Source organism: Marmota marmota, unplaced genomic scaffold, assembly GCF_001458135.2.
Source record: "Marmota marmota marmota unplaced genomic scaffold, marMar, whole genome shotgun sequence".
Taxonomy (NCBI): Eukaryota; Metazoa; Chordata; class Mammalia; order Rodentia; family Sciuridae; genus Marmota; species Marmota marmota.
The window spans coordinates 1,150,725-1,166,806 of record NW_026000169.1 but is presented as its reverse complement, the minus strand read 5'-3'; the positions used below and the strand labels follow the sequence as shown (position 1 = coordinate 1,166,806).

At 40.1% G+C, this 16,082-nt stretch overlaps 2 protein-coding genes across 6 annotated transcripts in view; one reads left to right on the top strand and one right to left on the bottom strand.

Annotated features, from left to right (window-relative positions):
- The window catches only part of Dusp16 (dual specificity phosphatase 16), a 97,154-nt gene extending 92,822 nt beyond the window's left edge, over positions 1-4,332 (top strand). For all 4 annotated transcript variants that reach the window (XM_048787201.1, XM_015498174.2, XM_048787200.1 and 1 more), the window contains one exon: positions 543-4,332. In XM_048787201.1, the coding sequence (XP_048643158.1) occupies positions 543-1,710 (1,168 nt within the window). In that variant the 3' untranslated portion in view covers positions 1,711-4,332. The remainder of the gene's footprint in view (positions 1-542) is intronic.
- The window catches only part of Borcs5 (BLOC-1 related complex subunit 5), a 121,134-nt gene that overhangs the window by 13,999 nt on the left and 91,053 nt on the right, over positions 1-16,082 (bottom strand). Inside the window, exon 4 of one of the 2 annotated variants that reach the window (XM_048787205.1) lies at positions 8,155-8,850. The exons of the other annotated variant lie outside the window; for it this stretch is intronic. Within the exon in view, the coding sequence (XP_048643162.1) occupies positions 8,620-8,850 (231 nt within the window). The 3' untranslated portion in view covers positions 8,155-8,619. Of the gene's footprint in view, positions 1-8,154; positions 8,851-16,082 lie in introns of those variants that run through there. 2 annotated transcript variants of the gene reach the window in all.

Sequence of the window (16,082 nt, the reverse complement as noted above, 5' to 3'; positions counted from 1 at the left end):
AACTTTGTGGTTGGTTATTCTGTCGTGCAGGGTACAAAAAGATGGAACTCAGAATTAGGTGCTTTGACCATCTGATACTTTTTTTTTTTTTTTTGGTCATTAAAATGTGAAATGTCTTGAGAAATGACCATGGGGACATTGAAGGGATAATATTGGAAAATTAAAGCTGGCAAATGACCATTACACTGTACTTCTTTTGGTTGTACCAGTGTGTGTTGTGGCAGGATTTCATTGGTTGTAGCCAAAGAAATCCCCTCTTATCAATTGCATTGGAAGTCTTGAGCCATTAAAAATAATAAGGCTAAAACTCTAGAGCTTTTGGGCCTGGCACCCTCTCTCTCTAGTATGCCCCCAGAGTCAGAGTTCCCTCAGCACAGAAGTCCTTTATATTCTCCATCTTGAGGCATCTCTCTGAACTTGTAAACCAGTCATCTTCCAAAGTATTTAGGAAGGTCTAATAAACCCCTCGTGTTTACTCACTTAATATTCTTAAGATAAAGTGTAGTATAAAATTCAGTTTTTGATTTTTCCTCTCTTCATAGATTTGTGAAAGAAAAAAGACCTACTATATCTCCAAACTTCAATTTTCTGGGCCAGCTCCTTGACTATGAAAAGAAGATTAAGAACCAGACTGGAGCATCAGGGCCAAAGAGCAAACTCAAGCTGCTGCACCTGGAAAAGCCAAATGAACCTGTCCCTGCAGTCTTGCAGGGTGGACAGAAAAGTGAGACATCCCTCAGTCCACCCTTTGCTGACTGTGCTACCTCAGAGGCAGCAGGGCAAAGGCCTGTGCATCCTGCCAGTGCGCCCAGCCTACAGCCATCACTGTTAGAGGACAGTCCACTGGTACAGGCACTCAATGGGCTCCACCTGTCCTCTGACAAGCTGGAAGACAGCAATAAGCTCAAGCGTTCCTTCTCTCTGGATATTAAATCAGTTTCATATTCAGCCAGCATGGCAGCATCCTTACATGGTTTCTCCTCATCAGAAGATGCTTTGGAATACTACAAACCTTCAACTACTCTGGATGGGACCAACAAGCTATGCCAGTTCTCCCCAGTTCAGGAAGTGTCAGAGCAGACTCCAGAAACCAGCCCAGATAAGGAGGAAGCCCACATCCTTAAGAAGCCCCAGACCACCAGGCCTTCAGAGAGCAAGCGACTACACTCAGTAAGAACCAGCAACAGTGGCACCCAAAGGTCCTTCTTATCTCCACTGCATCGAAGTGGGAGTGTGGAGGACAATTACCATACCAACTTCCTCTTCGGCCTTTCCACCAGCCAGCAACACCTCACCAAGTCTGCTGCTGGGCTGGGCCTCAAGGGCTGGCACTCAGATATCTTGGCTCCCCAGACCTCTACCCCCTCCTTGACCAATAGTTGGTATTTTGCCACAGAGTCCTCTCACTTTTACTCTGCTTCAGCCATCTATGGAGGCAATGCCAGTTATTCTGCCTACAGCTGTAGCCAGCTGCCCACTTGCAGTGACCAAGTCTATTCTGTGCGCAGACGGCAGAAGCCAAGTGACAGAGCTGACTCACGGCGGAGCTGGCACGAAGAGAGCCCCTTTGAAAAGCAGTTTAAACGTAGAAGCTGCCAAATGGAATTTGGAGAGAGCATCATGTCAGAGAACAGGTCGCGGGAAGAGCTGGGGAAAGTGGGCAGTCAGTCTAGCTTTTCAGGCAGCATGGAAATCATTGAGGTCTCCTGAGAAGAAAGACACTTGTGACTTCTATTGAGTTTTTTTTTTTTCCACAAAAATATTCCCTGTAAATCTGAAATATATATATGTACATACATATATATTTTGGAAAATGGAGCTGTGGTGTAAAAGCAAAAGGTGGATCAACACAGTTCTCTTAGCATCTGCATTTGAGAGATGAGCTAATATTTCTCTCAAGAAAAGTGGAAGGGCAGATGTTAGAATCCCCCTAACCAGAGGAACCAACTTGTATTCCGTGAATTGCACATTTATTGCTCCTACAGAAGCAACTTTGATGTCAGAGGACAAAATCCCATACCATTTTCACGTTGTGCTACAATGAGATCTCAAATATTTGTCTTTGTCCAGTCCCTTCCATAGTGCACCTTAGTGCTGAGACTGAGCCACTGGTGGGTCGGGTGGGTAGACCTCTTAGGGACAGAACCTAATGGTTAAATCCAAGAGAAATGATCCTATCCAAACTGATTCACAAATCCAAGCTCACCTGACAGCTGAGTGACATAAGCATCATTCTGCTGCATGGACCATTAGGGGCCTCGTCCAGATCTACTTTAGAACAAACCCAGTACCTCAGACAGGACAGTCGGGGCTTTCACCACTACCATGTCTGGGAGCCCGTTTTCTAGGCATTGCGAATAGGTTGGTAGCTAGTCATACTTTTCAGAACAATTTAAAACTCTCTATGCACAAAATTCCAGTTGGGCCTGGATGGAGTAGGTTGTTTTCTTCTTTTCAGCTTTATTTAAAGAAAGAGAAGAGAAACCATCTAGGATTCACTTTAGCTAGGAATCTGGCAGTATAATGATTTAAGCCAAGATTGGGAGGCTAAACAAGTCTACCTCCCTTTTATGAATCAAAGAATTGTTTAAAATGGGATTGTTAATCCTTTCATTAAAGATTAACTTGGTTTAAAGTCAAATGTGAATTGTCTGGGTTCATAGCAGAGTGACAGATCCTTCAAGTTCTCAGCCAAAGTAGATATTTTCCATTTATTTCATTGCATGGATCCAGTTTGTAAAAATGTAACAACAGGAAGAATTTTATAGGAAACCACCTAGGCGGGGAACTATAGAAATATTAAGGTTAAAAAAAATGCTGAGGAGAAACAGGAAACTTATTTCCTTGATGGAACATCTCCTCTTGGCATGTGATGAGGGTGGTATTTCTAAAATCTCCGCATACTTTTAAATGTACTAATAGAGTTGAGAGAGGCTTTAGGAAGCAAGGAAAACTCAGTAAAACAGTTTAGGAAGGTGAGAAGAAGGCTGTTGAATTTTGTTCAGTTGTGAGTAGAGTGGAAAGCCATAGCCAAGCTATTTTGAAAACTATCCCTGGCATGTTTTTAGTAAAACATATCAAGATGGAAAAAGACCAAGATGGTTTCTCAGTCCTTGACCTACAATCACTGTATGGAATCAATCCTGGCAGCTGAAAATAGAAGGTAATTAGAACAAGTACACAAGTGATAGTATGTATTTGCTTTTAAATTTCTTGGCTTATGTTTTATCAACTACGGTATGGTCCTCTTTTGAAGCCTTAATTCATGTCAGCAGCTTTTTTTTGGGGGGGTGGGAAGTGGGACAGGTGTTATTGTTCTTTCCTTTACTGTAAGTGTAGCTAGTTGCTGACTTATATCTCAGGTTTTTCTATGTTTGAGAAATGGATATTCCTTGGACTAGGCTGTGATTTGTTTCCTATGGTGACTGCTAAAACTAGCACAGAATAACGATTCAGAACTGACTGGCTTGATCATGGGGTTTATGAGCTTCACAGACATACTGGTTATGTACAAATAATGTGCTATGATGTGGGTATAAAATGGACACAAAAGAGCATGAACTGCATAGGGAGCACATTATTACTGTACTGACAAATTTCTGTGAAATGATCTGAGTTTTTATATACGCATTTAAATCTTTTATGTAATCAGATATTCTCAAGGTTTCACAAAGTAATTTCTGGTGTGTTGTGTATACACACACCGAATGTTTAACAGTTCCCCGCTTCCAGAATCTGGTTACATCTGTCAAACATTTTTTAAGAAATGAAAGCTATAGCTCCATCGTTAAGGGTTTCAGGAGGCTTGGGGGACTCAGGTTCAATAGATCTTTGGGCAAAAATTTGCCTTGTGTCATTTAGGGTTTCTGTTGGCTATGGTCCCCCTTCCTTCCTGTAACTGTGATATAGTCATACACTACAACTGTCAGTCCTTGATCATTTATGTCCAATAATCAGTTCTTGGAATCAAGATTACCATGCCGAAGGGGCAGCCTCCAAGGCAAGTCCTGGAGCTGCTCGGGTCTGTGGGTGATGTGGAGGCTGGTTCTCTTCAGCATGGAATCACAGGGGAACCCCTGGAGTCTACTAGGATGATACAGAATGGTGATTTTAAAGAGTTGAAATAGGCTTCTGTGTGAGAAATGCTGGAAATTGATTTAGGACATTTGTAAAGTTAGGTGGAAAGACTGTATAAATGTTTAATATGAATATAGTGTTCTTTTGGAGCAAGGCAAGCTGTTGAATGGTTAAATTGTGCATTTCTCATTTTGATGTGTCATGTATGTTAATATGATGAAATAAAATAAAAACTGGTACCTGTTTATACATAAATACGAGGAAGGACCTTTCTTTGCAGCTGTAAAATTGACAAATAGCATCATCCAAGTTGTCAAAGGAGGGTGTGGTGGAACCTGTTCTGCTATTCTCAAATAAGGTTTAGCTCAAAATAAAGTGGTGATAGTGTCAGATATATCTACTACCATTCACACGGAATACTGGATCGCTGGCTAACATATCATTGGCTGCCTTCTTTCTGTGTATACCTAAGGCACAGTACACTGTAGAAACCAAAGACTTGGTAAATATTTTGATTGATTTTGGAAGAAAAATAAAATTAATGACTTTGTAATTATTTCAGGAAAAATGGAGGAATCAAACAGAGGATCTATTCTATCCTTGCCATGGGTACTCTAATGGCCTACCTCTCAGCCTGTGACACTGGATATGCTCATTAGTGCAGTAAAAATCATGCCTTACAGGAATGAACTATTTACCTTAATGCAGCAGATGGAATGACTAAAAAAGACTCACAAGGTAACCTCACTAAAGTGAACTGTAAAAGGTTCCTGAGTAAGTTGCAGTTGGACTTAAGAAAATTTGAAAGTAAGGAGGACTGGCCAGGGTAGGCCAATACCAGAGGTGCCTTGGTGAGGACATTGCAGGGAAAAAAATGGGTGGGATAGAAGAATAAAGGGAATGTGAAATAACTGTCTCCAGAGATGGAGGGTAGTAGAACAACAAGTGTTTGTATAAGAGGCTTCAGGTGAAAAGGCTTAGATCTTGAGAAGGCCTGAAGGTCAAGCGAACTGTTCACTCTAGGTAGAGCTAGAGGCATTTAGAGAACACACGAGCAGCTGGGAGAGGGCTGGTTTGGATCTGACACCTACAATTAGACAAAAACCAGGGGGAAATAGGGAAGGTTTCTGAGATGTGGAGACAAATATGGCCAAATTGGAGTCTTGTGTATCCATAAAGACAGTTTGTGAAGGGCAGAGTGTTCTGGGACAAGATGACAAAAAATTTTTTAGCTTCAAAATGTTCACTGGTATTTTAAATACTGTTGTCAGGTTTTGTTTTTCTGACATTAACCACTAATGTGTTAGGTCTTTTTCTTTGAATATTACTTTTCTGCTCCCAACTTTACAACTCACATATTATAAATTTATATGCACAAAGGGTGAAGGCCAGCTTCTACTGACCTAATTTACCTAATAAAACTTTGTAGTATAGTACCCTTTTTACAGTGGTCATAAGTACAGATGAACAGATTGATAGACAAGCAAAATAGGCTTTTAAGAGAGTCAATACCTAATTTATAATTAAAAGGAAGGAAGCTTTCCTTTGGGAGCTCTGAATTTGGAGGACTAGTTTGACAACTAAAAATACAAACCTATGTTCAATATGAACCAGTGTAACTCCACCTCATGTACAATCACAAAAATGGGAAGTTATTCTCCATGTATGTACATGTCAAAATACATTCTACTGTCATATATAACTAAGAACAAATAAAAGAAAAAAAAACTAAGGGGGAAATAGGGAAGGTCTAGATTTCTGATATGAAAAAAATGTGGCAGAATATTTAGAGTGATCCCTGAGTGTCCAAAGAGATTATTAAGACTCAGGACTATTGCTCAGACAAGAAAAATGTTCTTCATTGCTGCTAAATATTTAGTTTTTAGAACTGCAGACTTGCCAGAAGGAAAAGGTTGGTATGTCAGCTTTTCATCTCTCTAAAATAATTTAAAAATATTTTTTAGTTGTTGATAGACCTTTATTTTATCTATTTTATGTGGTGCTGAGGGTCAAACCCAGTGCCTCATACATGCTAGGAAAGCACTCTGCCACTGAGCCACAACCCTGGCTCCACCTGATGTAATTTATGAGGAGGAAAGATTTTCAGTCTGTAGTCGTTTGACCCTGTTGTTTTGGGTCTGTGGCGAGAGCATGTGGTGGAGAAGACCTGTTCACTTCATGGCATTCGGGAAGAAAAAGAGTGTGAGAAAGGCCAATGTCCCCAGTAGCTCTTCAAGCACGCACCGCCAGTGATCTAATTTCCTTCTGTTAGGTTCCCACCTCCATAAAAACTCCCCCACCTCCCAATACTGCCATTTGTAGGCAAACAAGCCTTGAGCATGTGGACCTCTGGGGGACGTTTAAAATCCAAAGTATAATACAGGCTCAAGGAAACCAAATGGCTTACCAGTCGAGGCTAGAAACTTCCACCCAGATCTCTCTCACAACTCCAAGCTGACTTCCCAACCCTGGAGGATCCTGTAGTGGCCAGGTAGGTCACTGAGTGAGTACTAACCAAGAAAGACCCATCACAGTTTCTTGAAAAAAAAAAAAATTCCCAGAATCTATTAGAAAAAAGTAAAATATTGAAGAGTAATGTTATGGTCCCAGTCAGGGTTCAGTTACGAAAAAAACCACTAGGAATGATATAGAATATGAGGTTCAAAGGATTTGACCTGAAGCAGTTATAGAAGCTGAGAAGATAGTCTTTGTTGGCTGTTTCTGCTTCATCTGAGCACAGGAAGATTGTGAGTTGGGAAGGAATGTAAGTCCTAATGGGGGAAGAGTGTGGACAACTGAGGCCTCCAAACAATAAACTGAAGGCTCACACCTCTCACCAGAACCCAAGTTGGCAGTCTCCTTGTCTAAGCCTTCATCCTCACTGCTACAGGTGACCTGAAAGAAAAGCTAATACTTACACCTGATCTAAAATTTAGAAATACCAAAGGCGGAGTTCTACGGGAGCTGGAGGAGCTGGGGGCGAGGCTGCTGCCCACATCTAGGGGAAGGAGATGCCAGAAAACGTGCATGAGGCAGAGGCCTACATAAAGACTTGGACCAGGGACTTTCTTAACCCTGGCTCTTGGTCTCCACTTGCCTGCTTAGGGCTGTTTCTACTTCTTATTTCTTTGCTTCTTCAGTCCTTTCTTCCCCTAAGAATACCCATGACATGCAAAGTACTGCACTAAGCACTTTGCTTCATTTCCTACTCCCATAGAAATTCAACAGTACTTTGTGTTTTGTCTTTTTCTTTACAAACAAAAGGGCAGAGGCTGCATAGCCATGTCTGTATCCCTGGCACAATGTCTATCTAGCACATGGGATAAGCTCAATTAACTGAATTGCTGAGTGAGTGATCTCCATAGACTGCTGTCAAAGCCTTCATGTCCCACATGTTTACTAGGCTGATAAAAAACAGTCGGGGGGCTGGGTTGTGGCTCAGTGGTAGAGCTTTTGCCTAGCACCAGCACATGTGAGGCACTAAGTTCAATCCTCAGCACCACATAAATGTTATTTTTTTAAAAAAATTGTAAAGTGGACAGTATGCCTTTATTTCTTAAGGTGGTGCTGAGGATCAAACTCAGTGCCTCATGCATGCTAGGCAAGCGCTCTGCCACTGAACTACAGCCTCAACCCAATAAAAGTTATTTTTTAAAAAATGATGGTTAGGGCTGAAGTTGTAGCTCAGTGGTAGAGCGCTCGCCTGGCGTGGGAGGCACTGGGTTCAATCATCAGCACCACATAAAAACAAATAAAAAAAAAGGTATTGTGTCCATGTACAACTAAAAAAAATTTTTTTTAAATAATGGTTAAAACAAAAACGAGTCCTGCCTGTGATGATGTAATAGAAAGAAACCTAAACTATGCCTACATCAAGGAAACCAATAATCAATGAGACGAATCTCCAGAAGGTGGAGAAAGGGAGTCTTCATTTTCTGATGATGAAATGTAAGGGACACCACAACCTGGTAGACAACAAGGCAGGCGGTGTTTCATCAGGATAGAAAGAGGGAATTCTCGATTTAGATTTGATGTGATGGAAGTGGAATGGAAACAGTAAGAACGCAAAGATCTGGATTAATTTTTTTTCATGTTTATAACCCATAACCCAGAGCCTGAGTAAAATTTCACAAGGGCATTGAAGACACATAGCTTCTTAAAAAATTTTTCTCCCTTTTCTATGTTTTCACTCCAGTAGCTACACTAGAATATATATACTGTCAATAAAAAAAACAAAAAAGAAAACAAAAAATAACTCTCCATGCAGCATTTAAAACAATTTCTAGTAATGTTCCAACTTCAGTTATCACCAAGAATCAGTTCTGTTCGTTTCACACAGGGCATTCGCATCAAGGGAAAGAGATGGGCAAAGACAGTCCATGCTGGCAGTGGCAGTCCATGCAGTGTCCACTGCAGTGAGGACCCAGACCTTGTACCAGCTTCAGGCCTTGGTCATACCACAGGACTTGGGCTCCAAATGTCCTCTGGGTTACTGGCATCTCTGCCTCCTAAAAGCAGCCTGGCAGGTGGGAACCAGCAGTGCTATAGCTTGAGCTCTCGCTCCGGCTTCATGCTGAAGGGCTCTAGCCGCTCGCTCTCAGGCAGCATGCTGTTGAGCCTTTCCATCAGCGGCACCGTCTGGTCGATGCCCATCTGTATGCGGCGGAGGATGGCAGACATTTCGTTGACTTTCTGGATCTGCTCAGCATATTTCGCATATCTTTTCTGGCGTTCCTGCATGAAGCTAAAGAGGGTTTCTACAGACAGATCCATCTATAAAAGGCAAAAAGAGGTAAAACACATTAAACTTTGTTTATTGAAGTCCACTCAGGAGGGTCAGGTGTCCAGCATGAGGCAGAGACCCACAGGTCAGTGGGAACCAATTAGCTTTATAGGAGGTGGCAGGGGATAAAAAGCCCTTCATGGACACAGGTTATCAACTGCTACACCAGAACCATCTTTCGGGGAGGGCTGTTTACACCCTGTTGAAATCCTGAGATTTCTATTGCTCTCTCTCTACAAAAAAAGAATTCTGGAAATCAGACAAGGATTTGAACCTGGCTCTACCACCTGAGTTCTATTTCACGGTCCTCATCTGCAAAAAACAGGAACTATATTCACAGGCCACACAACTACATTTCAGTCAACAAAGGGCCACATACACAACAGTGGCTCCATAAGACGACAACAGAGCTGAAAAATCCTGTTGCCCAGTGACATCAGAGTCTTGGTGAGACTGAAGAATCACACATTACTCATGTTTGTGGTAATGCTGGTGTAAACAAACCCACTGCACTGCACATACAATTATGTTCAGTACTTAATACTTGATAATAAACCACTATGTTACTGGTTTGTGGATTTATTATACTTTACAATCATTATTTTACAGTGAACTCTTCCCACTGATTAAAAAAAAAAGAAAAAAAAATAATGGTAAAACAGGTTTGTTCCAGAAGATGCACATTACTGCCCTGAAGAACTTCCAGTGGGACCAGAGTGGAGGTGGAAGATAGTGATAGTGGTGACCCTGTACAGGCCTAGGCTAAAATGTGTTTGTATGTCTTAAAACAAGTTTAAAAAGTAAAAATAAAAGAATTTAAAATAGAAAAAAGCTCATAGAATAAGGATATAAAGAAAATAAGGCTAGGGGATGCTTATGGATGAGCACTTGCCATGTATGAAGCTCTGGGTTCAAGTCAGCACTGCAAAAAAGAAAAGGAAGAAAGAAAATATTTTTGTATAGCTCAGTATGAGCTAGTAATATACTAGTCACAGATACTTATTACAATCATGTGCCATGCACCATGCTAGGTCCTAAGGACATAGGTATTGAGAACCAAAACTACTTACACACACACAGCTTACTGTGTATGTAAACATGACTTTTCCACTGTCTTTTTTAAATATATTGTTACTATTCCAGGAAACTCAGAAAGATAAAAGTTGCAAATAACCTTGATTCAGGAACTTCTACACTTTAAAAAACAACCATTTAAGTAAACATCTATTTCATTTCCCAATAAACAGCAAACAACTATTTATTCTCCATAACTCCTGTCTCAAACCCCAAAACTTGTGACCACATACTAAGTTCCAGTGGGTGACATGGTATGCACATGGTCATGGCAACTTCTGGGTACCTTCCTTAGAAGCTAGCTGGCCTGCAATCTTTGCTTCTCTTCTTTCAGATCCCTGTCTCCATTTTGCCGCTGCTGAAATGTGGATACAGTCTGTGAAGACCATGAGAACACCTAAGGTCACGTCCTTGGTTGATAGAGCAGTGAGGTAGAAAAGCAGCCTTTTGTGAGTAAGAGCAGTAGTAGGCCTGAGTGAGAAGAATAAACTCAATTTGTATAAGCCACTGTAATTTGGGCCTTTGTTAACACTAGTTGAATGAATGAGATAAAGCCCCTGACTTCAAAAAACTCAAGGTTTAATCAAACTCATCTCTAAACCTTGCCCTACATATTCATTTGCTGTCTCTGGTGATAGTACATTTCAAAGGACAGATGAAAAAAACATTATTTGTGGGTATAACTGCAGGCTTCATTAAGGTATTTAGTATCTGTTGAATGTGCTCAAACTTTTTCCACATATCTAAAATGGATGGTGTGGCCTATTTGCTCACCTGCCTGATTCGTTCCATAAATGGACCCAAATTATCAGCAAGTCAAATCCAGAAATATACAAAAAGAATTATAAGAGCAAGCTTCAAACAAAATAATTCAATAACACTGAGTTTCCTCAGAAGATCGAGGGTTGTATGTTTTCTCTCATGTAGAAGCTAGAGAGGAAAAAAGAAAAGAAAGGTGGTGGGTGAGGATCTCATGAAAATCAAAAGGAGATCAGTAGAGGAAAGGGATCAGAGGGTGGGAGAAGGGGAGGGATGGGGAAGTGATTTGGCCAAATTATATTGTTATATTATGTGCATATACAAATATGTAACAACAAATCCCATCATTATGCACAATACTGCACCAATAAAAAGTGTGGAAAGAGAAAAAAAATCATAAGTACATTGAATATCCAAAAGAATTTTGAAAAAGAAGAAAGTTTGAAGATATGTAGTATTTGATTTCAAGGCTTACTATAACATTACAATGATCATAGTAGTGTGATATTGCAGAGTCATATAGATCAATGAAACTGAACACAGAAAGTAAAGATAGATCTAACACATGATCAACTTATTTTTTTAAAAAAAATTTTTAGTTGTAGATAAATAAATAAATAAAATAAAGGTATTGTGTTATTTTTATGTGATGGTGAGGACTGAACCCAGAGCCTCGCATGTGCTGGGCAAGTGCTTTACTACTGAGCTACACAGTAATTCAATAGGGAAAAAAAATTCAAAAATTTTTGCAAGGATTATTAGATATTCATATGGGGGAGAAATGAATTTGGATCTCTGCCGGGTTTCTGTTCTCACAACTAAAAGGCTCAGGGGTCACTCCAGGTAAACTGGGCTGACTGGGCTGCACGAAATAACCACACAAGAGACACAAATACCTTTTTCTTTTTTTTTAATATTTATTTTTTAGTTATCGGCGGACATAACATCTTTGTTTGTGGTGCTGAGGATCGAACCTGGGCTGCACGCATGCCAGGCAAGTGCGCTACCACTTGAGCCACATCCCCAGCCCACAAATACCTTTTTCTTTGGGGTCGCTTTGACAGCTCCTCTGACCTTAAGGGTCCGCAGGAAGAGAGAGAGCGAGAGCATGTGCGCTGACGCCTTTTATTGAGGAGAAACTATTCAAATGAGGCAAGGGGTCAGGTTTCAGGGGGCTGAGTCTATCTTCATGTCCACTAACACTTCGGTAGGCCACACCCAAGGGCACAGTAAAGGGCCACACACAAGGCACTTCCATGGAAGATTCTATCCTAAACAGGGCAAGGGGTTATATTACAAAGGAACAGGTGAGCATAACTTCACCCATGGGGCTGTAGCAAGACACACCCATGCACCAGACACCGACCCTCGACCCTTGAACCCAAGAAGGGTGGGGAAGCTCTGCCACATTTCTGTGACTGAGCACCTCAGCACCCAGCCGGGGAGTGTAACTCAGTTACGTAGAAGGTTGGTCTCCCACAGATCTTTATACCTCATGTCATATGCAAAATTTAATATGAAAATGGATCAAGGACCTAAATGTAGAAATTAAGAAGATAAAACTCATAGGAGAAAAATGTTTAATACCCTGGAGTAGGCAAAGATTTCTAAGGTTCAAAAAATGTTAACCATAAAAGAAAAAAAATAGTTAAATTGATCAAAATTCAAATCTCCTCTTCAGAAGATACCATTAATAAAATAAAAAAGCAAGCCAGAGACTAAGAAAATATTTCCAATACACTGATATCAGACTCATATCCAAAATGCATTTTTAAAAACCTCTCAAAATTCAATATAGGGAAAAAACAACCACAACCACCAACAATCCCTATCAAAATGGCATGAACATTTTTTTTTTTCAGTACTAGGGATTGAATCAAGGGATGCTGAACCACTGAGCCACATCCCCACCCTTTTTTACATTTTGTTATAGACAGGGTCTCACTGAATTGCTAAGTGCCCCACTAATCTGCTGAGGCTGACTTTGAACTGGCAATCCTCCTGACTCAGCCTCCTGAGTTGCTGGGATTATAGATGCGTGCTGCCAAGCCTGGCTGGCACGAACACTCTTAGCGGAAAGAGAGAAAAATGCTCCTAAAATTGGTGTTGAACCACAAAAGATCCTGAATTGCCAAAGCTATCCTGGAAAAGAACAAAGCTTGAAGTACCAAAATACCTGACTTCAAAACATACTATAAAGCTACAGTAACCAAAACAGCACACACAGGCTAGTGAAACAGAGTAGAGGACCCAGAGATAAAGCAATGTATTTGCAACAAACTGATTTTCAAAAGGCACCAAGAACTTACACTGGAGAAATGATAGTCTCATCTATAAATGGTGCTGGGAAAACTGGATATCCATATGCAGAAGAAACTAGACTTCCATCTCTCAAACTATACAAAAATCAACTCAAAATAGAAGAAAGATTTAAATTTAGGATCTGAAACTAGTAGACAAAAATACAGGTAAAATGTTTCAGAACATTGGTCTAGGCAAAGCTTTTTTGAATATGATCTCAAAGGCACGGCAACAAAAGCAAAAATTGACAAATAGGATTATGTCAAACTAAAACACTTCTGCACAGCAAAGGAAGCAATCAGAGTAAAGAAACAACTAAAGAATGACAGGAAATATTTGTAAATTATCATTCAATAACAGATTAAAATCTAGAATTTATAAGAAACTCAAACAACTCAACAACAACAAAATTTTATGAAATACAGACCAATGACTTGAATAGCCATTTCTCAAAAGAAGATACACAAATGGCCAACAAGATGCTCAACATCACTAATCATCAGGGGGATGCAAATCAAAACCATAATGAGAGATCTTCTCACCCAAATTAGAATGGCTATTAACAGAATGATGAAAATAACAAATGCTGGAGAGGATGTGGAGAAAAAGGAACCTTCCACACTGTTGGTGAGAGTTTAAGTACAGCCATAACAGAAACAGTATGGAGGTTCCTATAGAACTACCCCACACTACACCTATATCCAAAGGAAAGAAATCAGTATGCTGAAGAGATACTTGCACTCATGTGTTTATTGTAGCACTATTCATAAGGGTCAAGATATGGAATCGCAGTCTACCAATGGATAAAGAAAATGTGAAGGGCTGGGGTTGTGGCTCAATGGTAGAGCACTTGCCTGGCATGGTTGAGGCCTTGGGTTCAATCCTCAGCACTGCATATAAATAAATAAAATTAAAAAGATCCACTTACAACTAAGAATATTTTTTAAAAAAGAAAATGTGATACACACACAGAGGAATATTATTCAGTCAGAAAAAGAATGAAATTATGTCATTTGTGTCAAGATGGATGATCCTGGAGTGTGGGGAGCCACCCATGAGCTACTTGAGGGGTCTTTACTCAGTACCGAGCCATGGAAACTATCCCAGCTCTCCCGTGGGTATCAGATTGCCCAAGGCAAGAGATCTCTGTCTTCACTCTACTAGAGAGAACTCTCACAGTTCAGGAGTTGGGTGTAACCTGTTGGGAACTGGACAGCCCACCTCCTACCTTATTTGGCAAAAAACATACTATGAAAAACCTTTGATGTTCCCCCATGTAAATGAAGCAAGCACAGGCTCCATCTCTCTTTCCAGTGTGGAAGCTCGATCCCTAAGATGGAAGAGCTGTCCTGCCCCCACTTTTCAAAATTACTTCCCATATACTGTGGGGTTTTTTTCCGTCATTTTCTCTTAGCTTTTATTCTGTAGCCAGCCCACTCCACAAAGAAGGACACCAATACCGTCAGCTGCACAGGTTGCGATTGAGACTGGAGGGCACTGTTCAGTGATGTAAGCTAGGCACAGAAAGTGAATACTGTGTGATCTCACTCATTGTGGAAAACTAAGAAGTTGATCTCATAGGAGCAGAAAGTAGAATAGTGGTTACCAGAGACAGCGAAGAGTAAGGAGTGGGGGTGGGGATGGAGAAAGGGTGGTTCATAGTTAATAGAGATGCCGCTGGATAGGAGGAATAACTTCTAATGTTCTGTAAGAGCACAGTGGGATAACTATGGTTGATAACAACTAACTGTATCTCACGAAATAGCTAATAGGATTCTGAATGTTCCCAGTGCAAAGAAATGATAAATGTTTGAAACAATGGCTCTGTCAACTACTGTGATCTGATTATAGTTTATATATACTTATATTGAAATATCATTGTACTCTATAAATATATTATTATGCATCAATTAAAAGAAAATTGTAATTTTTAGAAAGAAAGAAAAAGAGAAGAAATTCCAAATTTAGGATTTCTGCAGATAACTTCCCCAGGGCCTCTGTCTCACTAAAACATTTCTGAATTATTGAATTCCTAAGTTAGAAAAAAATCAGTTTTCAGGATCTCTAAAAGGAGAATGAAGACCCTTTCCAGGAAATGGACCTATAACTGCATAGCTGAACACAGACTGGCTTCATTACCAAAAGAAAAAGATAAAAGCAAAGAAGCAGAAGGCCAGTCAAAAGCCACTGGAAACAGGATAGAGACCCAAAGAAAAGTCCTGCAGAAGATCCACTGGATCTAGCCCTTCTGGGACAGAGAAGCATATAAAACAGGGGACTGGGATTGTAGCTCAGTGGTAGAGCACTTGCCTCATCCATGGGAGGTATGGGTTTGATCCTGAGCACCACATAAATAAAACAAAGGTATTCTGTCCATCTACAACTAAAAAAAAATTAATAAAATTTAAAAAAAAATAACAAAACACCAAAGCAGTCTCGGGGAAAAAAAAGAACTTCATAAATGACAAAATGTATATGAACTAAAATGGAAACTGCCTAGAAACATCTTTTATATGAAGGATGAAAAAGCAAGGTAAGAAATGTAGTAAGGGCAGAAAAAGCTGATGACATTTTGAGGCTTCCAATAGACACACTAAGGCAGGAGCTCATGGTTATGCCTCATCTCTTTTACACTCACTATCTTTAAGGCTTTTACAACCATCAGATGAGAATGGACCACTGTGCTTTTTGCTGACATGCTTTATCTTTCTTCTGAACTTTTGCTACTGAAAATCTTACAACAGTGTTACATTATTCATCCCAAAGTTTCCTGACAGAATCAACTCACACTACAAAATTACTGAAATCATTTACCTACAAGTCCTATTCTACCTCTCTCTCTCTCTTTCCAGTGCTGGGCATTGAATCCAGGGCCTCATAACATGGTAAGCCTATGCTCTACCACTGAGTTACATCCTCATGTCTTTTTGATCTGTATGTTCAGTCATGAGAAGAAGTATAATCACCATTTGGTTCTACCCAAAATCATGTAAAATAAAAAGTATACATGAGTGCATATAATTTTTTAAAAGTATTTTAAAGTAAACAAATTTTAACAAATATCTTCTCCAACAAGAGGACACTGCTT